Below are 23810 nucleotides of genomic sequence, written 5' to 3'. Positions count from 1 at the left end.
GTCATTAACAGGAGTGTATCTCCCGTCCCCAACCCTAAGGTTCTTGGTTTCTAAAATAATTCCCTGTTCAGATATGCTTCCATGACAAAAGACTGTGTATAAGCATACCCAGCTGGCCCACAATGTACTTCAGTGTCATGCTCAGTTGTAGAGGAATATGTCTTCTTTCCAGGGGTGTGATGAGGGGAGGCTGTGTAGCTGGAATGCCTCCCAAACCATCAGCCTCCCCATTCCTCCCTGTTACTTCATCTAATTTGCTCTGTCTCTGAACAATGAAAATGTGCAAGACAACATCTTGGTTAACTTGGCTCTTAAACTGAACCAAGTAAGGCAGAAGGGGTTCTTGTGAACTTTACATCTTAGCTTTTAACTGATGCAATCTGGAAAAGTCAAAAATAATCCTTAATAGCCTACTTCATTCAAAAAGAGATTTTAGTACAACAAAAAAGATAATTAATCTATTACTCATGCAACATTCTTGTTGCACAGTAACACACGTTTGCAATTCAAACAAGTAAATTTATTCATAATGCATTCAGTAAGATATTTGTTTTAACAATGGTCAACACCATTTGAACCTAGAGGATAAGCACTGTAACAGTTAAAGAATAACCTGGAAAATATCCTATAATATCAGAAATTCATTCAATCAGTCTACATTTTCATAATACTTAAAAGAACTTATTCATGAAAACTCCTGCATGCATAAAAACCTAAATAGAAATGCTAACTTAATGCATTCAAAATACTCCTCAGTCTTTAGATGGTTTCTAATAACATTTTAAATGTTATTCCTCCAAAAGCAACAAAGTACTACGAAATTGCTGAATTGTTTACATCTTAATCATACAAGCTGCTGTCAATGTGTTAATTTAAAAATTTGGTACAAAGGCATGCTCCATCTGATGAGAGAATTACCATTATTTAACTTAACCAAACCTCTACCAAAATATGCTCACGGAAAAGTCTACTACATGCTGAAAAAATGTAAAGTTGGTAAGTAAAAATTATCATCAACAATTTACATTAATCAATGCCACTGTACATTTATTTTGCAGAAATGTGCTTTTTTTTTTGCCTTTATAATACTCCTATATCTTTGAGCAGTTAAAAAGCTTAATCTCGTTTGAAATTGATTTTGTGGTCTGTCAAAATTATGACAAAATTCATGCATGTGATTGGTTACCAGCAGCTCGATTTGAGCACCAATTGGACAGTGCAGATGTTATGCTTGTAACTGGACAATTGAATAGAACAGTTGACATGTTATGCCTGCATAAGTGGGCAGTGCGTGTCATGAGCACTCGCTGTTGTCATGCATTTTGGTGACTGAACCATTGTCTTTTCATGAAAACATATAACCGATGTCTAGTTTCTTTCTTAAACTTGTGATTGACAAATGGGACTCCCCCTTCGCGGTCGTCCGATTTTGTCAATCACTCATTTAATTACAGACTGAATTGGACTCCACGCAGTCCTATAACTATAATTAATTAAAAACACAAACAATCACATTTCTGAAGTGACGAATCAACAATTCTTTGAACTCTCCTTGAAAAATTAAAATGCATTAGTTGTTGATTCTAGCCATTTTCTTTCAAATTCTCTCGCGACGCATGACATATCGCAATTTTCTGTAATTAATAAAATAATCAGACTTAAAGATATTTGCAAAAGGTTTGCTTACGCACAGGCGGCCCAAGCTCCAGCTGTGAGATGATCATCTTGCGCAATAACAGTCATGGCGGAATTATAAGAGTTTGTATGGGCATATTTACGACCGCTCTAAGGAATAAAAAATACGTCAAATTCTCAAAAAAAAAATACCTCACAGTGTGTCGCTTGTTATCTGACCGCTTACTTTGATGAAAAGAGCCCATTTAAGCGAGTTGTTTATTTCGAGGTTTTCAACGTACATAAGAAAAGGGCTTTTCTTATGAACGTTGAAAACCTCGAAATGGACAACTCGCTAAAATGCGTTCTTTTCATCAAAGTAAGCGGTCATATAACAAGCGATACGCTGTGAAAGTAAGGTGAGGTATTTTTTTTGAGAATTTGACGTATTATTTTATACCTTAGAGCGGTCGTAAATATGCCCATACAAACTCTTATAATTCCGCCATGACTGTTATTGCGCAAGATGATCATCTCACAGCTGGAGCTTGGGCCGCCTGTGGCTTACGAAGAATTGATAGTTACTTTCAAAAATTGGGCATTCATTTCAGAATGTAAACTTCTTTCACTCCGAAGTCTGTGACCAAAATCCGATTATCTAGCATCGGGGTAACACTCCAGGGATATCCTAATTGAAAATTAGTACTTATCTTTCCAGTGAAAGTTCCTTCCAATGTAAACTGTTGCACTCGATTATTTTCCTCATCACATATGAGAACGTTGTTATGCTTGTCAACACATAAGCCATGCGGCTGATTCAACTGTCCATCACCGTTTCCTTTTTCTCCAAACTTGTACAGAAACTGTCCTTTCCCATCAAACACTTTCACACAGTTATTATCCTTGTCAGTTACGATGAACTTTTCCTCGTAACAAACGCAGCTGAATGGATGATCCAGCCTTTGTGGGCCACTGTTTCCAAACTTAAACGCAGGTTCACCATCCATTGTAAACACCTGAATTCTGCTATTATAAGAATCCGCTACAACGATAAAACGTCCATCACTTGTAATACAAACACTTACAGGAAACTTAAACTCTCCATCTCCACTTCCCTTTTTTCCAAAGCTTTTCACAAAGTTTCCTGTCTGTACATTCAACTGCTGTATTCGGTGATTAAATTGATCGGCCACCAGAATCTCGTCATCGTTTAGGAATGTGACGTCGACTGGATTCTTTAATTGTCCATTCTCATCTCCATAAGAACCAATTTTTCGCACAAACTTTCCTGTCTCATCAAATACCAGGATACAGTGATAATCAGCCACTGCAATAACACCTTTACTGTTCACTGCAATGCCGGTTGGACCTCGGAGCATTTCTCCATGTATATCCAACTTGCCTACAATATTTAACTCTCGTGCTTTGACCAGAATAGAAAATGGACTCTTGGCAAGTTTCTCTCCATTTATCTTTACTTTTATTTTATAAGTACCTGGTACTTTCGCTACAAATTTTGCTTGGAAATTTCCATCTTCTTTTTCACTCTTCACCAAACTCCTCACCTGATCCGCAGGGTCTATGTGTATTTCAACACGATCTGTGTGCTGAGTGTTTCTGATTTCTCCTTCACTTGTTTTGGGACAAATTAGTAGCTCTGCCTCTACACCAGCTTGGAAATTCTGATTCAGTCCTTCCACGGTCGATCCTTGCACATCTGTCTTGCTGAACTTCGTAAATCCCAGACTCAAACTCTCTGGTTCACATGTCGACACAAACTCCACACACGAGCTAACCGGAAGTGCAGGCATTGTGGTCTCGATGAGGTCTTTGATTCGTTCTTCTACATTTTTCTTGTTTTGCATTATGTCTGAACTTGAGCTTCTTTCAATCAGGTTGTTACTGAACTCAAATGCTTGGTCAAGTTGCTTTTCCAAAGAGACAACCGATGCTTTTCCAGAATGTAATTTCTCAATCCTTGACACGCGAGTCTTCTCTAGGGCAGTAATGGCTTCACGTTGTAGTTGGCGAAGCTTTCCCATCATCTGTTCGGTTGCTTGGGAAACTTGGCGTTTAGCTGTGGTAATCTTCGTTTCCAACTCATGTTCCGTTTTCTCAAATTCACGAATAACGCCTCGGCAGACCTCCTTCATCTCTTTGACCAGCTTTGCTCTGGCAATGATGTTTGCTTTTTCATCGTCCGCTGCCTTTTCAAGCGGAACAACATCGTGGCTCTTGTGATCAGTGGCGATGCAAACCTGACACACGCAGCTTTGACAGCCCACACAGAAAAACTTTGTCACTTCTTTCTCGTGATACTTAACGGAGCAAAACGACTGCCGTTTCAACAACGCCTCGTAGTCTGTAGCTTGAAACTGTCGCACTGGTGTGACTTTGTGTCCTTGAAACAAAGTTTCTCGAAACACTTCGTGCGCTTTCACACAGTCTGGGCACATAAACTTCTCGCAATCAAAGCAGTAGTTGATCTCAGCGCTCTTCTTCTGGCATGTACTACAGCTGATTTCATCTCCCTCGCCGCTGCGTCGAACGGCGAGAAGACTCAACAAACTGTTGTGCAGAAAACTGCTTGGTAGATTATCAAAACGCTTTCCTTCAGGGATGCCAATTTGTGCCTGACACTCGGGGCATCGATAAAACCCTTGTTTTTGGCTCGTTAGTGCATGTCTCTCCAGGCATTCACAGCAGAACGTATGAAGACAAGCAATGGTCTTCGGTTTAGTGTAAGTATCCAAACAAATCGAACATGTTACATGCTTTTTGAGGTTTTTTAGAAGCGACTCCATCACGAATTGCTGAGAAAAATACAGCCCTGTTTTGTTTGAGATTCCGAGAAACTGAACTTGGATTAGTATTTTATTTAAAGCAGCGAATCAGATCTCTGTAGGATCGCGTGATCTTTGCGCAGAGATTGACAGTTTTGGATTGCAATTTTATCCACCTATTGTGAACTTTCTCTGTGACTGCGTAGTAAAATCGATTTCATAGCGTGACCGAATATGTCGCAGTAGCCACTGTATCACAAAAAACAACATGCTACGATGGTTTGGAAATAAACCATCAACCTCATTTTATCGTCCCTACATTTACCGGTGTTTAGTGAGTTTGGGATTCCGAGAAACTTGTTTGACACCACACAAGTAATAGGCAGTATTCTGTTAAAAGCAGCGAATCGGCTCTCTTCAGAAGAGATCTCGTGTTCTCCAGAGCGCCATTTGATAGCTTCAGTTTTGGATTTCAATGTTTCAAGGGAAGCGTGAGAAAGTAACAATAAACAGATGTCTGGTTTTCATGTGCTGTCACGAGAGATAAACGGAAAGGTAAAATCTACTTTCTTCTGAGAACGGAAACTAGCCTAAAGGTTATAACCTATTTTAATTCGTTTGTGTGTCGCATTTGGTGTGGATCGTGGATTAGGGAGGGTAAGGTAGGCATTAAGGGCCACGATTTTAGTTTTTAGTTATGCTAATAAGAAAATTATGCCTGAAAACTGCTGGAATCTCTTCCATTTATGGAACTTCCAGGAATATCGTCTTCACTTAAAAACTAAGATCCCAGTCGATTGAAAAATTCAGAATTGAAGTTTTTGCTGCAATGTCGAGGTGATAACTGCAAAGGATCCTCCACAAAAGCGCAACTTTGCAAACGGTAAGAAATCTTTCGGATTTATGGTTTGAAAACAATGGTTGTCATGGCCTTGCAGCTCATGGGGTTTGTTCTCTCTCAGAGTGAAGGACTGCGTGGAAGCAGATATTTCCCATCTCATCCAACATCTTTCCGTATCGCGACTATCCATTTTGTGAACAGATCTCTGTCTTCTGGGAACTTGTGGAAAGGTATTTTCAATCCACTCTCTTCGTAAACCTTCTCTGTACACTCTGAACACAGCAGTTTCGAGGCTGATTTTCTGATCAGCATAAGTAAACACTAAAACTGAGGCCCTCGATACCTCGTTCTCGAGGATTGAGGATTGAGGACTGAGGATTATTGAGAGCTCTCAATATTCAAAGCTGCAGAAGGCCCTTTTGTTGAACGAATGTTTGTCAAATGTTGAAACCGTTTAAACGGGCCTTTAGAAAGCTTTCTGAAATTGGTCAAAAGTACTCTTTCTTTCTTAGGTGATATTTCTCAATTCCAGACTAGACCAATAAAAACTTTGGCTGATTTCCTCTGATAAGATGTCCGAAAGCATAGAAATATAAAAACATCCTGCACTTTCCTTCCTAATTTCCTTCGCCGTAGTGACTTCAAATTTTTGTTTTCCTAGCGTGAGAGCAGATTATGCAAATTAGTCTGTTGAGCAAACTCCGACCTTGACTGACCCCAACTGTTCTCAGTTAGTAGCGTCAAAAATCTTAGATTTTAACCATTTGAAAAGAAAAGATAGTCGGACAGAACATTTAGAATACACAGATTGATACTCTAAACAGTTTAAACTGCTAAAATCTAGCAAATGATTCTGTCTCGTGACGAAAAAGGTGAACAAAACGTAACGAATATCACATTGTTATCGTTCGGTCAACGTGTGAATAATTAACTCTTTTTTAAAAATTGGTTTCTGCTCTTTTATATTTGAGTTAACAGAGTTCAAACTAGTTCAAACCTGTATGAACATTTTAAACCAAACTACAGGATTTTATTTCTTTTGGTAGCTCTTACTAGTTTTTTTTTCGAATTGCGCGACGGACTTCGCCCAAAAGGAAAAAAAAACGCTCGGCTGCAATTCTCCTCAGCCACACTATTTTCACAACATTTTAAACCAAACTACAGGATTTTACTCAGCGTAACCGGCGATACAGCATTAGATTACGGGCAGTACGGCAAAATCCGTCGCGCGAGTTGAAAAAATCAGTGAAGAAAAAAATTAATGTTAGTGCTCACTCCGAGGGCTCAGAGCGGCGCGTGAACATCTTTATCTTTTTTTTTTCGACTTCCGCGACGGACTTCGTCCAAAAGGAAAAAAAACGCTCCGCTGCAATTCTCCTCAGCCACACTATTTTCACTTTCAATCTTGTGACCATGCAACTGTCAAACATCTGCCTTCCGGTTCAACAAATGTGAACGGAGTGGGAGAATGGGGGGAAGGGATAATGGCTGAAAAAAAGGGACTCAATTGAAAGGAGATGAAGGAGTCACCTTCTTAACTAAGCTTTTCTCTTTTCAAGAGTGACGGTGACAGCCTAACAGAGGGTGAAGCTGGTGTGGTCTCGCCCTCTGTTCATAGCTGTTTGAATAGAGTTCATGTTCTCTAAATACCCCGCGGCTCTTTCCTTTTCTAACGCTCTGAACGGTGCTTAAGGATAAAATGCAAAGTCTGTGAATGGCATAGAATCTGAAAGCCCATTATTTCTACGGGCACTTTACTTTTTCTTGCAGCCTACACCGTTTTTGTGCAACACAAACCACCCATGCGCAATTTCTTCCCCTTACCATCTCCTCCCATAGCAAACTTAGGAAGGCTAATTGAAAGGTAGACGCTATACTTTTTCCTCCTTAAATGGAAGAGTAATAGAAGCAGCGCATTCTGGGAAATTGACTTTGGGAAAGGGAAATCAATTAAAAATCTAACTTAGGGTGTGGTCGTTATCAATCGATGGTGGGGGGAATATAGTGGTGGGAACCAGCTCTCGCCGACAGAGTATTAGGGGGACTTTGGAAAATTGACTGTCCTCTCTCCCCTGTTAAATAACGACTGGAGTCAGGGCAATAACTATTAAAAGGGTACCTGAGGAATTAAAAACATCGCCAGCCCAACTTTCACCACTTCTGGGTGAACTAACAATTAAAGAAATATTACAAGATTGACAGGTCTATCAGCATTCAGTTGGGAGTTCAGATAAAGTCTTGACACTTGGAATTTTTTGTCGCAGTCTGGTACTAACTTGATTGTAGGAACAAGTATTACAAAATGGGTTTGCTTGTCTTATTGACAAGTTTAAGAAGTGTAAGGAGTGAGGAACTTTTTCTCAAATGTCCTGGTAACTTAAGAGACCTGTTAAGCAATTTTGATGGGCTTCTCAAAAGTTTGAAAAATACAAACTAAAACTATCAGCAAAAGATAGAAAATGAACTGATTAGGGTATCTGAACCTGCTTCTCTATTCTTTAAATAATAACTTTAACATATCGTTTTGGGCCCACTAAGTTACCACGGGAGCTCATTTCTTATGGGCTCCTGGTTACCGGTACTTTCAAGAAACAGGTCCCTGAACATAATCTATGAAGATGGCCCTACTCCTACGGCGAAAATTTCTTTTTGACCCTTGTTAGCAAGATAATAGTCTTCATGCAAAATCAGTCATACCAGACTGGGCTTTGATCTTGATCCTGCTGAAGAGTTACAGACAAAATATTAGCTAAGGAGGCGAAAGAGGCATCAGGTGTTGTTGTTGTTGTTGTTGTTTATTTCTGCATATTTCTATGATCTAAACCCACACTGCCCCCTTAAAAATTTTTCCTAGAGCATTGACCTCTCTGTCTAATACCCTGCACCCCTTTTTCTGGGTCAAGTGACCCTATCTTCATCTTTATTACCTCTACCTCTCTATCATGTACCCATACCATAGTACTTCACTCGCTGATACAGGCTCCCATCGCTTGTTCCTTCCCCAAGGGAACCCAATTCATTCGGAATCATTCTGCGTTTCGGAAACCAGTCAGTTCGGGCAGTGTATACACCAAACAAGAGATTTTGCCCCCTAATGCTGTTGTTGTTCGGCATTTGAAAGTTTGAAAAAGATAATATGTAACAATTCTAGATAAGCCCTTTCTACATAGAGGGCAGGTTTGTTACATTAAGCCGGTAACAGGCGTGGAAGCGTGACAATGGTGTAAATAAAACTTTTTTATGCGGCCCTCTTTGTATCACAGTTCAGTTACTCTAAATGTAAATGGTAGGTTCCCTGAGCACTAGGCCCAGTCTCTGCCAAGATTTTGCCATTCGACACTACGTTAAATCTCAGCGCACGTGTGTTTTCATCGCTTGTTATTTTCGCTTTTATTTTTGGGATGAGGATCGTTTGACTAGACTTACATCGAAGAAAAAGAACATTACGGAACCATTACGGATATTTTAGCACTTTTCAAGGTTACGGAAATGGACACTTACTTGTTTGAAAGGATTTATCATACAGCATTGTATTCGAACAGTGTGCAGAGCGTAGTTGATCGGATCGAATAAAACGTGGTATTGACACTGAATTGACGGCTGTTACACAAAATCTTTTTAACAACCCTGAGGAGGCATTACTTGGCCATGGGTTGATACAAATTTATCCTCGAGTGTCGACAACATCTCTTTTGTGAGATATTACAAACTCGTATCCACCAGCGGACAAATAACGTTCTGTTAAGTCTAGATCTATAGTTACTGAATACGTATTTAAACGAAAAACAATTTTAAAACACATACGAACATTGAATACAGAGAACACCTCACAGATATAAAACACTGTACTCTCGAAAAGCGCATTTCAACTGAGTGTCCCACAACCCAATCCAAAGTGATCACAACTGCCAATCATCAAGCACTTTTCAATTCAGTATTGAAAAACCAAAACCAAGGTAAGAAAAAAGGAAGAAAACAGAAAAACAGAAAAAAGGTTTCCATGATTATTAGCCAATGAGAACTCAGAGTAGAAACAGCCAACCCCCTTAAAGCGCGGGAAAACGCGAGTGATCAGGTCGTATTTGGTCTTAGTTTTACATATGATTGGTTAAGATTATGACGCGAGTCTTTCTGAGTTTCTGTGGACCAACCACACAAAGAAGTAAAGCAGAACCAAAGCAATACAGCATCACTTTCGATACTCAGTTGGAAACTGCTCTAGAAAAGGAAATATAACAAAAGGCCAGAGATAACTCAAAAGAAAAACTAGCAAAGAGCCTGAAGCGCTGGAAATATACGAATGGCCCTATTCCAACACTCGATCATGATGAGGCACGTACTTGATTGGTCAAGAGGGCAGCATAGGCTCTCTAAACCAATAACAGACTACAGTCAAGGTAAACTAATACCCATGACTATATTCATGACTACTTTCGACACTCAATTGAAGATTTCTTTTATAGTTTACAATATTACCATACAAAAATTAGTCTTGAAATAATTCTGAACATGACTAATGATTAAGTCTCTAGATACTGATGCTGTATTGCACTACTCGTTAGGTCTGATCTGTAGAGTTATTTTCTGTTGGTTATCCAGGCATTCTCGTAGTTTATTCTCAGTCCTAGTCAGACTTTGTTCCAAACAAAAAAGTGGCTCAATGAATATGACAATCTCTCCCCTACACCAAAAAATATCGTAAAAAAACTCAAATATCATTGAGTTTAGGCGTAAGCTAATAAATCTCCACGTTGCACGAAATCTTTGACTCACCTCTGTAAAACAAAAAACTCATATAAGACTGTTCATGACCTTTTTCCCGACGGGAGCCATGGACTTGATAGCTAATTGCTGTTTCAGAAATGAGCCTCATCTCGCGACCAGGTATTCCTTTTTCTAGGGGGAGGGGGAAGAGAGAAAGAGCAACTATAGTGCTTGATTAATAGCTGATAGGTGTAAACTTTTCATCAGGCCACACCCTTTCGCTCCTTTCTCCCTAACATGGGTCCCCTTCAACCCCTAGTATTCTCCCCGATGAATAACAGCGTGATGGGGTCATTAACAGGAGTGTTTCCCCCGTCCCCAACCCCAAGGCTCTTGGTTTCTAAAATAATACCTTGTTCAGATATGTTTCCACAACAAAAGACTGTATAAGCACACCCAGCTGGCCCACAATTTACTCCAGTGTCATGCTCAGTTGTAGAGGAATATGTCTTCTTTCTAGGGGTGTGGTGAGGGGAGGCTGTGTAGCTGGAATGCCTCCCAAACCATCAGCCTCTCCAGTCCTCCCTGTTAATTCATCTGATTTGCTCTGTCTCTGAACAATCAAAATGTGCAATACAACATCTTGGTTAACTTGGCTCTTAAACTGAACCTAGTAAGGCAGAAGGGGTTCTTGTGAACTTTACATCTTAGCTTTCAACTGATGCAATCTGCCAAAGTCAAAAATAATCCTAAATGCCCTTCTTCATCCAAAGAAGAGTTTTTAGGACAGCAAAAAGATAATAAATCTATTACTCATGCAGCCATTCTTGTTGCACAGTAACACACGTTTGAAAATCAAACAAGTAAATTTATTCACAATGCTGTCAATAAGATATTTGTTTTATCGATGGTCAATGCTATAGAAACTTAAAGGATAAGCACTTTAGAACAGTTCATGAATACAGTGGAAAATATCCTGTAATATCTGTAATTCATTCAATCAATCTACACTTTTATAATACTTCAAGGAACTTATTAATGAAAACTCCTGCATGCATAACATACCTAAATAGAAATGCAAACTTGATGCATTCAAAACACTCCTCAGTCTTTAGACGGTTTCTAATGACAATTTAAATGTTATTCCTCCAAAAGTAACGAAGCACTACGAAATTGTTGAATTGTTTACAGCTTAATCATGCAAGCTGCTGTCAATGTGTTAATTTAAAAATTTGATACAAAGGCATGCTTCATTTGATGAGAGAATTACTATTCTTTAACTTAACCAAAACTCTACCAAATATGCTCAGGGAAAAGTCTACTAAATGCTGGAAAAATGCAAAGTTGATAAGTAAAATGTATCATCAACAATTTACATTAATCAATGCCACTGTACATTTATTTTGCAGAAATGTGGTTTTTTTTTTGCCTTAATAATACTCCCAAATCTTTGAGCGGTTACAAAGCTTAATCTCGTTTGAAATCGATTTTGTGGTCTGTCAAAACTATAACAAAATTCCGGCATGTGATTGGTTATCACCAGCTCGATTTGAGCACCAATTGGACAGTGCAGATGTCATGCTTGTAACTGGACAATTGAATAGAACAGTTGACATGTCATGCCTGTGTAAATGGACAATGCGTGTCATATGCAAGCGCTGTTGTCGCGCATTTCGGCGACTGAACCGTTGTCTTTTCATGAAAACGTATAACCGATGTCTAGTTTCTTTTTTAAACTGGTGATTGACAAATGGGACTCCCCGTTCGTAGCCGTCCGATTTTGTCAATCACTCGTATGATTATAGACCGAATTGGACTCCACTCAGTCCTATTACTATACTTTAATAAAAGCTCACACAATCACATTTCTGAAGTGATGAATCAACAATTCTTTGAAACTGTCCTTGAAAAATTAGAAGGCAAGTTGCTGATTCTAGCCATTTTCTTTCAAGTTCTCTTGTGACACGTGACATGTCACAGTTTTCCGTAAATTAATAAAACAATAAAACTTACAGATATTCGCAAAAGGTTTGCTTACGAAGAATTGATAGTTACTTTCAAAAATGGGCATTCATTTCAGAATGTAAACTTCTTTCTTTATGTAGTCTGTGACCACAATCTGATCATCTAGCATTGGGATGACACTCCCCGGCCATCCAAACTGAATATTTGAACTTGTCTTTCCAGTGAAAGTTCCTTCCAATGTAAACTGTTGAACTCGATTATTTCCCCCATCACATAAGAAAACGTTATTATGTTTGTCAACACATAAGCCATACGGCCGATATAACTGTCCATCACCGTTTCCTTTTTCTCCAAACTTATACAAAAACTGTCCTCTCTCATTAAACACTTTCACACAGTTATTATTCTTGTCAGTTACAAAGATTTTTTCCTCGTAACAAACGCAGCCGGCGGGATAATCCAGCCTTTCTGGACCGCTGTCTCCAAACTTAAACACAGGTTCACCATCCATTGTAAACACCTGAATTCTGCTGTTATTAAAATCCGCTACAACGATAAAACGTCCATCACTTGTAATACAAACACTTACAGGATTCTTAAACTCTCCATCTCCACTTCCCAGTTTTCCAAAGCTTTTCACAAAGTTCCCTGTCTGTACATTCAACTGCTGTATTCGGTGATTACATTGATCAGCCACCAGAATCTCGTCATCCTTTAGGAATGTGACGTCGACTGGATCCTTTAATTGTCCATCCTTGTCTCCATAAGAACCAATTTTTCGCACAAGCTTTCCTGTCTCATCAAATACCAGGATACAGTGACCTTCAGAATCAGCCACAGCAATAACACCTTTGCTGTTCACTGCAATGCCGGTTGGACCTTGGAGCATTTCTCCATGTATATCCAACTTGCCTACAATATTTAATTCTCGAGCTTTGACCAGAATAGAAAATGAACTCCGGGCAAGTTTCTGTCCATTTATCTTTACTTCTATTTTATAAGTACCTGGTATTTTCGCTACAAATTTTGCTTGGAAATTTCCATCTTCTTTTTCACTCGTCACCAAGCTCCTCACCTGATCCGCAGGGTCTATGTGTATTTCAACACGATCTGTGTGCTGAGTGTTTCTGATTTCTCCTTCGCTTGTTTTGGGACAAATTAGTAGCTCTGCCTCTACACCAGCTTGGAAATTCTGATCCAGTCCTTCTACGGCCGATCCTTGCACATCTGTTTCGCTGAAATTCGTAAATCCCAGACTCAAACTCTCTGGTTTACATGTCGTCACAAATCCTACACACGAGCTAGCCGGAAGTGCTGGCATTGTGGTCTTGATGAGGTCTTCGATTCGTTCTTCTACATTTTTCTTGTTTTGCATTATGTCTGAACTTGAGCTTCTGTTAACCAGGTTGTTACTGAACTCAAATGCTTGGTCAAGTTGCTTTTCAAAAGACACAACCGATGCTTTTCCAGAATGTAATTTCTCAATCCTTGACACGCGAGTCTTCTCGAGGGCAGAAATGGCTTCGCGCTCCAGTTGGCGAAGCTTTCCCATCATCTGTTCGGTTGCTTGAGAGACTTGGCGTTTAGCTGTGGTAATGTTCGTTTCTAACTCAAGTTCCGTCTTCTCAAATTCACGAATAACACCTCGGCAAGCCTCTTTCTTCCCTTTGACCAGCTGCGCTCTGGCAATGATGTTTACTTTTTCATCGTCGGCTGCCTTTTCAAGCAGAACAATATCGTGGCTTTTGTGATCTGTGGCGATGCAAACTTGACATACACAACTTTGACAGTTCACGCAAAAAAAACGAATCACATCTTTTTTGTGGTAATTCTCTGAGCAAAATGACTGCCTTTTCAACAAGGCCTCGTAGTCTGCGGCTTGAAACTGTTGCACTGGTGTGACTTTGTGTCCCTCAAACATACTTTCTCGAAAGACTTCGTGTGCTTTCACACAGTCTGGGCACATAAACTTCTCGCAGTCAAAGCAGTAGTTGATCTCAGCGCTCCTCTTCTGGCATGTACTACAGCTAATCTCGCTTCCTTCGCCACTGTGTCGAACAGCAAGAAGACTCAACAAACTGTTGTGCAGAAAACTGCTCGGCAGATTATCAAAGCGATTTCCTTCAGGGATGCGAACTTGTGCCTGACACTCGGGGCATGGATACAACCCTTGTTTTTGTCTCGTCAATGCATGTCTCTCCAGGCATTCACAGCAGAACGTATGAAGGCAAGCGATGGTCTTCGGTTTAGTGTAAGTATCCAAACAAATCGAACATGTTACATGCTCTTTGAGGTTTTTTAGAAGCGACTCCATCACGAATTGTTGAGAGTAACACAGCTCTGTTTTGTTTGAGATTCTGAGAAACTGAACTTGGCTTAGCATTCTATTTAAAGCAGCGAACCAGATCTCTGTAGGATCGCGTGATCTTCGGGCGGAGTTTGACAGTTTTACATTGCAATTTTATCCACCTATTGTGAACTTTCTCTGTGACTGCGTAGTAAAATCGATTTCATAGCGTGACCGAATGTGTCGCAGTAGCCACTGTATCACGAAAAACAACATGCTACGATGGTTTGGAAATAAACCATCAACCTCATTTTATCGTCCCTACATTTACCGGCGTTTAGTGAGTTTGGGATTCCGAGAAACTTGTTGACACCACACGAGTAATAGGCAGTAATCTATTAAAAGCAGCGAATCGGATCTCTTCAGAAGAGATCTCGTGTTCTCCAGAGCGCCATTTGATAGCTTCAGTTTTGGATTTCAATGTTTCTAAGAAAGCGTGAGAAAGTAACAATAAACAAATGTCTGGTTATCATGTGCTGTCACAGAAAGGTAAAATCTGCTTTCTTCTGAGAACGGAACCTAGCTTAATGGTTATAACCTATTTTAATTCGTTTGTGTGTCGCATTTGGTGTGGATCGTGGATTAGGGAGGGTAGCGTAGGCATTGAGGGCCACGATTTTAGTTTTTAGTTATGCTAATAAGAAAATCATCCCTCAGAACTGCTGGAATCTCTTCCACTTATAGAACTTCCGAGAATATCGTCTTCACTTAAAAACTAAGATCCCAGTCAATTAAAAAATTCAGAGTTGAAGTTTTGGCTGCAATGTCGAGATGATAACTGCAAAGGATCCTCCACAAAAGCGTAACTTTGCAAACGGTAAGAAATCTTTCGGATTTATGGTTTGAAAACAATGATTGTCATGGCCTTGCAGCTCATGGGGTTTGTTCTCTCTCAGAGTGAAGGACTGCGTGGAAGCAGATATTTCCATCTCATCCAACATCTCTCCGTATCGCGACTATCCACTTTGTGAACAGATCTCTGTCTTCTGGGAACTTGTGGAAAGGTATTTTCAATCTACTCTCTTCGTAAACCTTCTCTGTACACTCTGAACACAGCAGTTTCGAGGCTGATTTTTCTTATTAGCATAAGTAAACACTAAAACTGAGGCCCTCGATACCTCGATACCTCGTTCTCGAGGATTAAGGATTGAGGACTGAGGATTATTGAGAGCTCTCAATATTCAAAGCTGCAGAAGGCCCTTTTGTTGAATGAATGTTTTTTCATGTGCTGTCACGAGAGATAAACGGAAAGGTAAAATCTACTTTCTTCTGAGAACGGAAACTAGCCTAAAGGTTATAACCTATTTTAATTCGTTTGTGTGTCGCATTTGGTGTGGATCGTGGATTAGGGAGGGTAAGGTAGGCATTAAGGGCCACGATTTTAGTTTTTAGTTATGCTAATAAGAAAATTATGCCTGAAAACTGCTGGAATCTCTTCCATTTATGGAACTTCCAGGAATATCGTCTTCACATAGCTGTTTGAATCGAGTTCATGTTCTCTAAATACCCCGCGGCTCTTTCCTTTTCTAACGTTCTGAATGGTGCTTAAGGATAAAATGCAAAGTCTGTGAATGGCATAGAATCTAAAAGCCCATTATTTCTATGGGCACTTTGCTTTTTCCTTGCAGCTTGCACCGTTTTTGTGCAACAAAAACCACCCAGGCGCAATTTCTTCCCCTTGCCATCTCCTCCCATAGCAAACTTGGGAAGGCTAATTGAGAGGTAGACGCTATACTTTTACCTCCTTAAACGGAAAGTAATAGAAGCAGTGCATTCTGGGAAATTAACTTTGGGAAAGGGAAAATCAATGAAAAATCTAACTAAGGGTGTGGTCGTTATTAATCGATGGTGGGGGGGGGGGGGGGAATATAGTGGTGGGAACCAGCTTCAGGGGACTTTGGAAAATTGACTGTCCTCTCCCCCCTGCTAAATAACGGCTGGCCTCAGGGGAATAACTATTAAAAGGGTACCTGAGGAATTAAAAACATCGCCAGCCCAATTTTCACCACTTCTAGGTGAACTAACAATTAAAGAAATATTACAAGATTGACAGGTCTATCAGCATTCAGTTGGTAGTTCAGATAAAGTCTTGACACTTGGAATTTTTTGTCGCAGTCTGGTACTAACTTGATTGTAGGAACAAGTATTACAAAATGGGTTTGTTTGTCTTATTGACAAGTTTAAGAAGTGTAAGGAGTGGGGGACTTTTTCTCAAATGTCCTGGTAACTTAAGAGACCTGTTAAGCAATTTTGATGGGCTTCTCAAAAGTTTGAAAAATCAGCAAAAGATAGAAAATGGACTGGTTAGAGTATCTGAACCTGCTTCTCCATTCTTTAAATAATAACTTTAAAATATCGTTTTGGGCCCGCTAAGTTACCGCGGGAGCTCATTACTTATGGGCTCCTGGTTACCGGTACTTTCATGAAACAGGTCCCTGAACTTAATCTATGAAGATGGCCCTACCCCAACGGCGAAAATTTCTTTTTGACCCTTGTTAGCAAGATAATAGTCTTCATGCAAAATCAGTTATACAAGACTAGGCTTTGATCTTGATCCTGCTTAAAAATTAAGAAATACAGACAAAATGTTATCTGCTAATTAGGCGAAAGAGGCATCAGGTGTTGATGTTGTTGTTGTTTATTTGTGCATATTTCTTTGATCTAAACCCACACGGCCCCCTTAAAAAATTTTCCCAGAGTATTGACCTATCTGTCTAGTACCCTGCACCCCTTTTTCTGGGTCAAGTGGCCCTATTTCCATCTTTACTACCCCTACCTCTCTATCACGTACCCATACCATAGTACTTCACTCGCTGATACAGGCTTCCATCGCTTGTTCCATCCCCAAGGGAACCCAATTCATTCAGAATCATTTTGCGTTTCGGAAACCAGTCAGTTCGGAAAGTGTATGTACCAAATAAGAGATTTTGCCCCCTAATGCTGTTGTTGTTCGGCATTTGAAAGTTTGAAAAAGATAATACGTAACAATTCTAGATAAGCCCTTTCTACATAGAAGGCAGGTTTGTTACATTAAGCCGGTAACAGGCATGGAAGCGTGACAATGGTGGAAATAAAACTTTTAGTGCGGCCTTCTCACACAGTCCAGTTACTCTAAATGTAAATGGTGGGTCCCCTGAGCACTAGGCCCAGTCTTTGCCGAGGTTTTGCCATTCGACACCACGTTAAACCACGCCACACATGAGTTCTCATCACTTGTTATTCTCGCCTTTATTTTTCGGATGAGGATCGTTTAACTAGACTTACATCGAAGAAAAAGAACATTACGGAACCATTACTGATATTGTAGCACTTTTCAAGGTTACGGAAAAGGACACTTACTTGTTTGAAAGGATTTATCTTACAGTATTGTATTCGAACAGTGTGCTAAGCGTAGTTGATCGGATCGAATAAAACGTAAAAATTAACACTGAATTGACGGCTGCTACACAAAATCTTTTTTAAACCCTGTGGAGGCTTTACTTGGCCGTGGGTTAATACAAATTTATCCTCGAGTGTCGACAATATCTCTCTCTTGTGAGTGATATTATAACTCGTATCCACCAGCAGACAAATAATGTTCTGCATAGTCTAGATCTATAGTTACTGAATACGTATTTAAGCCAAAAACAATTTTAAAACACATAAGAACATTAAATACAGAGAACACCAGCAAATAAAATCAACTAATAGAAAAGCTACTTCAACCTTCGACTAAATGTAAAACAAGTTCTCATTCCAAACATACAGCAAAGGTAGGTATAAATAGTTTATTTACCTGCTTGTAGTTCTGACATTGCCTCAGTAACTTTATATGATATTTACACACGGATATAAAACACTGTATTGTCAAAAAGCGCTTTTCAACTAAGTGTCCTACAACCCAATCCAAAGTGATCACAACTGCCAACCATCGAACACTTTTCAATTCAGTATCGAAAAACCAAAACCAAAGTAATCACAACTGCCAATCAGAAAAAAGGTTGCCATGATTATTAACCAATGAGAACTCAGAGTAGAAACAGCCAACCTCCTTGAAGCGCGGGAAAACGCGAGTGATCAGGTCGTGTTTGGTTTTAGTTTTACATTTGATTGATATGACTCAAAGGAAAAACTAGCAAAGAGCCTGAAGCGCTGGAAATATACGAATGGCCCTATTCCAACACTTGATCTTGATAAGGCTCGTACCTGATTGGTCAAGAGGGCAGCATAGGCTCTCTAAACCAATAACAGACTACAGTCAAGGTAAACTAATACCCATGACTATATCCATGACTACTTTCGACACTCAATTGAAAATTTCTTTTATAGTCTACAATATAACCATACAAAAATTAGTATTAAAATAATTCTGAACATGTCTAATGATTAGGTCTCTAGATTCTGTTGCTGTATTGCGCTTCAAACCAATAACAGACAACAGTGAAGCTAAACCAATGCCCATGACTATATCCATGACTACTTTCGACACTCAATTGAAAATTTCTTTTATAGTTTACAATATTACCATACAAAAATTAGTCTTAAAATAATTCTGAACATGTCTAATGATTAGGTCTCTAGATTCTGTTGCTGTATTGCGCTACTCGTTAGGTCTGATCTGTAAAGTGATTTTCTGTTGGTTATCCAGGCATTCTCGTAGTTTATTCTCAGTCCTCGTCAGCCTTTGTTCCAAAATTGAAACTGTCTGCGACAAAAAGTGGCTCGATGAATATGACAATCTCTCCCCAACTCCAAAAAATGTCGTAAAAAAGTCAAATGTCATTGAGTTTAAGCGTAAGCTAATGCCTCTCCATGTTGCACGAAATCTTTGCCTCGTCTCTCGTCAAAAAACTCATATGACTGTTCATGACCTTTTTAACGACGGAAGCCATGGACTTGATAGCTAATTGCTGTTTCAGAAATGAACCCCATCTCGCGATCAGGTATTCCTCTTTCTAGGGGGATGGGGAAGAGAGAAAGAGCAACTATAGTGCTTCCCCACCATCTCTTCCCTCCCCCCCCCCCCCTGGCTAAAGGAAGGGTGTTTTATTGATTAATCGATGATAGGTGTAAACTTTTCATCAGGCCACACCCTTTCGCTCCTTTCCCCCTAACATGGGTCCCCTTCAACCCATTGTATTCTCCCCAATGAATAGCAGCGTGATGGGGTCATTAACAGGAGTGTATCCCCCGTCCTCACCCCCAAGGTTCTTGGTTTCTAAAATAATTCCCTGTTCAGATATGTTTCCATGACAAAAGACTGTGTAAGCATACCCAACTGGCCAACAATTTACTCCAGTGTCATGCTCAGTTGTAGAGGAATATCTCTTTCTAGGAGTGTGGTGAGGGGAGGCTGTGTAGCTGGAATGCCTCCCAAACCATCAGCCTCCCCAGTCCTCCCTGTTACTTCATCTAATTTGCTCTGTCTCTGAACAATGAAGTTTGCAAGACAACATCTTGGTTAGCTTGGCTCTTAAACTGAACCAAGTAAGATAGAAGGGGTTCTTGTGAACTTTACATCTTAGCTTTCAAATGATGCAATCTGGCAAAGTCAAAAATAATCTTAAATACCCTACTTCATCCAAAGAAGAGTTTTTAGTACAGCAAAAGATAATTAATCTATTACTCATGCAGGCATTCTTGTTGCACAGTAACACACGTTTGAAAATCAAACAAGTAAATTTATTCACAATGCTGTCAATAAGATATTTGTTTTATCGATGGTCAATGCTATAGAGACTTAAAGGATAAGCACTTTAGAACAGTTCATGAATACAGTGGAAAATATCCTGTAATATCTGTAATTCATTCAATCAATCGACACTTTCATAATACTTAAAGGAACTTATTCATGAAAACTCCTGCATGCATAAAATACCTAAATAGAAATGCAAACTTGATGCATTCAAAACACTCCTCAGTCTTTAGACGGTTTCTAATAACAATTTAAATGTTATTCCTCCAAAAGTAACGAAGCACTACGAAATTGTTGAATTGTTTACAGCTTAATCATGCAAGCTGCTGTCAATGTGTTAATTTAAAAATTTGATACAAAGGCATGCTTCATTTGATGAGAGAATTACTATTATTTAACTTAACCAAAACTCTACCAAAATATGCTCACGGAAAAGTCTACTAGATGCTGGAAAAATGCAAAGTTGATAAGTAAAATGTATCATCAACAATTTACATTAATCAATGCCACTGTACATTTATTTTGCAGAAATGTGTTTTTTTTTTGCCTTAATAATACTCCTAAATCTTTGAGCGGTTACAAAACTTAATCTCGTTTGAAATCGATTTTGTGGTCTGTAAAAACTATAACAAAATTCCGGCATGTGATTGGTTATCACCAGCTCGATTTGAGCACCAATTGGACAGTGCAGATGTCATGCTTGTAACTGGACAATTGAATAGAACAACTGACATGTCATGCCTGTGTAAATGGACAATGCGTGTCATATGCAAGCGCTGTTGTCGCGCATTTCGGCGACTGAACCGTTGTCTTTTCATGAAAACTTATAACCGATGTCTAGTTTCTTTTTTAAACTAGTGATTGACAAATGGGACTCCCCGTTCGTAGTCGTCCGATTTTGTCAATCACTCGTATGATTATAGACCGAATTGGACTCCACTCAGTCCTATTACTATAATTTAATAAAAGCTCACACAATCACATTTCTGAAGTGATGAATCAACAATTCTTTGAAACTGTCCTTGAAAAATTAGAAGGCAAGTTGCTGATTCTAGCCATTTTCTTTCAAGTTCTCTTGTGACACGTGACATGTCACAGTTTTCCGTAAATTAATAAAACAATAAAACTTACAGATATTCGCAAAAGGTTTGCTTATGAAGAATTGATAGTTACTCTCAAAAATGGGCATTCATTTCAGAATGTAAACTTCTTTCTTTCTGTAGTCTGTGACCGCAATCCGATCATCTAGCATTGGGGTGACACTCCACGGCCATCCAAACTGAATATTTGAACTTGTCTTTCCAGTGAAAGTTCCTTCCAATGTAAACTGTTGAACTCGATTATTTCCTTCATCACATATGAAAACTTTATTATTTTTGTCAACACATAAGCCATACGGCCGATATAACTGTCCATTACAGTTTCCTTTTTCTCCAAACTTGTACAAAAACTGTCCTCTCTCATCAAACACTTTCACACAGTTATTATCGCGGTCAGTTACAATGACCTTTTCCTCGTAACAAACGCAGCTGAGTGGATGATCCAGCCTTTCTGGGCCACTGTTTCCAAACTCAAACACAGGTTCACCATCCATTGTAAACACCTGAATTCTGCTGTTATTTAAATCCGCTACAACGATAAAACGTCCATCACTTGTAATACAAACACTTACAGGATTCTTAAACTCTCCATCTCCACTTCCCTTTTTTCCAAAGCTTTTCACAAAGTTCCCTGTCTGTACATTCAACTGCTGTATTCGGTGATTAATTTCATCTGCCACCAGAATCTCGTCATCGTTGAGGAATGTGACGTCGACTGGATTCTTTAATTGTCCATTCTTGTCTCCATAAGAACCAATTTTTCGCACAAGCTTTCCTGTCTCATCAAATACCAGGATACAGTGACCTCTATAATCAACCACAGCAATAACACCTTTACTGTTCACTGCAATGCCAGCAGGACCTTGCAGCATTTCTCCCTGAACGTCCAACTTGCCTATAACATTTAACACCCGTACTTTTACCGGAATAGAAAATGGACTCTTGGCAAGTTTCTGTCCATTTATCTTTACTTCTATTTTATAAGTACCTGGTACTTTCGCTACAAATTTTGCTTGGAAATTTCCATCTTCTTTTTCACTCGTCACCAAACTCCTCACCTGATCCGCAGGGTCTATGTGTATTTCAACACGATCTGTGTGCTGAGTGTTTCTGATTTCTCCTTCGCTTGATTTGAGACAAATTAGTAGCTCTGCCTCTACGCCAGCTTGGAAATTCTGATCCAGTCCTTCCACGGTCGATCCTTGCACATCTGTCTCGCTGAAATTCGTAAATCCCAGACTCAAACTCTCTGGTTCACATGTCGACACAAACTCCACACTCGAGCTAACCGGAAGTGCTGGCATTGTGGTCTCGAGGAGGTCTTTGATTCGTTCTTCTACATTTTTCTTGTTTAGCATTATGTCTGAACTTGAGCTTCTCTCAACCAGGTTGTTACTGAACTCAAATGCTTGGTCAAGTTGCTTTTCGAAAGAGAAAACCAATGCTTTTCCAGAATGTAATTTCTCAATCCTTGACACGCGAGTCTTCTCTAGGGCAGTAATGGCTTCACGTTCTAGTTGGCGAAGCTTTCCCATCATCTGTTCGGTTGCTTGGGAAACTTGGCGTTTAGCTGTGATAATGTTCGTTTCCAACTCATGTTCCGTGTTCTCAAATTCACGAATAACGCCTCGGCAGACCTCCTTCATCTCTTTGACCAGCTTTGCTCTGGCAATGATGTTTGCTTTTTCATCGTCCGCTGCCTTTTCAAGCGGAACAACATCGTGGCTCTTGTGATCAGTGGCGATGCAAACCTGACACACGCAGCTTTGACAGCCCACACAGAAAAACTTTGTTACTTCTTTCTCGTGATACTTAACGGAGCAAAACGACTGCCGTTTCAACAACGCCTCGTAGTCTGTGGCTTGAAACTGTCGCACTGGTGTGACTTTGTGTCCTTGAAACAAAGTTTCTCGAAACACTTCGTGTGCTTTCACACATTCTGGGCACATAAACTTCTCGCAATCAAAGCAGTAGTTGATCTCAGCGCTCTTCTTCTGGCATGTACTACAGCTGATTTCATTTCCCTCGCCGCTGCGTCGAACGGCGAGAAGACTCAACAAACTGTTGTGCAGAAAACTGCTCGGCAGATTATTAAAACGCTTTCCTTCAGGGATGCCAATTTGTGCCTGACACTCGGGGCATCGATAAAACCCTTGTTTTTGGCTCGTTAGTGCATGTCTCTCCAGGCATTCACAGCAGAACGTATGAAGACAAGCAATGGTCTTCGGTTTGGTGTAAGTATCCAAACAAATCGAGCATGTTACATGTTTCTTGAGGTCTTTTAGAAGTGACTCCATCACGAATTGCTGAGTAAAACACAGCCCTATTTTGTTTGAGATTCCGAGAGACTGAACTTGGATTAGCATTCTATTTAAAGCAGCGAAGCAGATGTCTGTAGGATCGCGTGATTGACAGTTTTGAATTACAATTTTATTCACCTATTGTTTACTTTCTCTATCACTGCGTAGTAAAATCGATTATCATAGCGCGACCGAATGTGTCGCTGTAGCCACTGTATCACGAGATACACTACGCTGGGAACGTTTGTTCATGTACCATCTAGCTCATTTTATCATCGCTACATTTAACGCCGTTTAGTGAGTTTGGGATTCCGAGAAACTTTTTTGATTCCACACGAAAATTATTAGAGAGGTTTTTTGGAAGCGACTCCATCACGAATTGCCGAGAGAAACACACCTTCTTTTGTCTGAGATTCCGAGAAACTGAATTATATTTAAAGAAGCGAATTAGATCCCTTGAGAATCATGTGATCTTTGCACAG

General features: G+C 39.7%; 3 protein-coding genes across 4 annotated transcripts; all 3 read right to left on the bottom strand.

The window, feature by feature from the left end:
- Nucleotides 1-266: 266 nt before the first annotated feature.
- LOC136284337 (E3 ubiquitin-protein ligase TRIM71-like) lies at nucleotides 267-4446 on the bottom strand. Of its 2 annotated transcripts, XM_066174539.1 has the most exons (2): nucleotides 2700-4446; nucleotides 267-380 (listed from the first exon to the last, which is right to left on the bottom strand). In XM_066174539.1, the coding sequence occupies exons 1-2, from the start codon at nucleotides 4416-4418 to the stop codon at nucleotides 360-362; spliced, it is 1740 nt and encodes a 579-aa protein (XP_066030636.1). In that variant the 5' UTR covers nucleotides 4419-4446; the 3' UTR covers nucleotides 267-359. The 2 variants fall into 2 exon arrangements, with proteins under 2 accessions (XP_066030636.1, XP_066030635.1); XM_066174538.1 differs by lacking the exon at nucleotides 267-380 and having other exon boundaries at nucleotides 2131-4446.
- Nucleotides 4447-10993: 6547 nt separating this feature from the next.
- Nucleotides 10994-14255, bottom strand: LOC131794968 (E3 ubiquitin-protein ligase TRIM71-like). The gene has a single exon (XM_066158739.1). The coding sequence runs from the start codon at nucleotides 14219-14221 to the stop codon at nucleotides 12014-12016; it is 2208 nt and encodes a 735-aa protein (XP_066014836.1). The 5' UTR covers nucleotides 14222-14255; the 3' UTR covers nucleotides 10994-12013.
- A 6256-nt stretch (nucleotides 14256-20511) lies between these two features.
- LOC136284342 (E3 ubiquitin-protein ligase TRIM71-like) lies at nucleotides 20512-23367 on the bottom strand. The gene has a single exon (XM_066174558.1). The coding sequence runs from the start codon at nucleotides 23323-23325 to the stop codon at nucleotides 21118-21120; it is 2208 nt and encodes a 735-aa protein (XP_066030655.1). The 5' UTR covers nucleotides 23326-23367; the 3' UTR covers nucleotides 20512-21117.
- Nucleotides 23368-23810: the final 443 nt, after the last annotated feature.

The sequence above is a fragment of the Pocillopora verrucosa genome, chromosome 11 (genome assembly GCF_036669915.1).
Source record: "Pocillopora verrucosa isolate sample1 chromosome 11, ASM3666991v2, whole genome shotgun sequence".
NCBI classification, from domain to species: Eukaryota; Metazoa; Cnidaria; class Anthozoa; order Scleractinia; family Pocilloporidae; genus Pocillopora; species Pocillopora verrucosa.
This window is presented reverse-complemented; position numbering and strand designations above follow the sequence as displayed.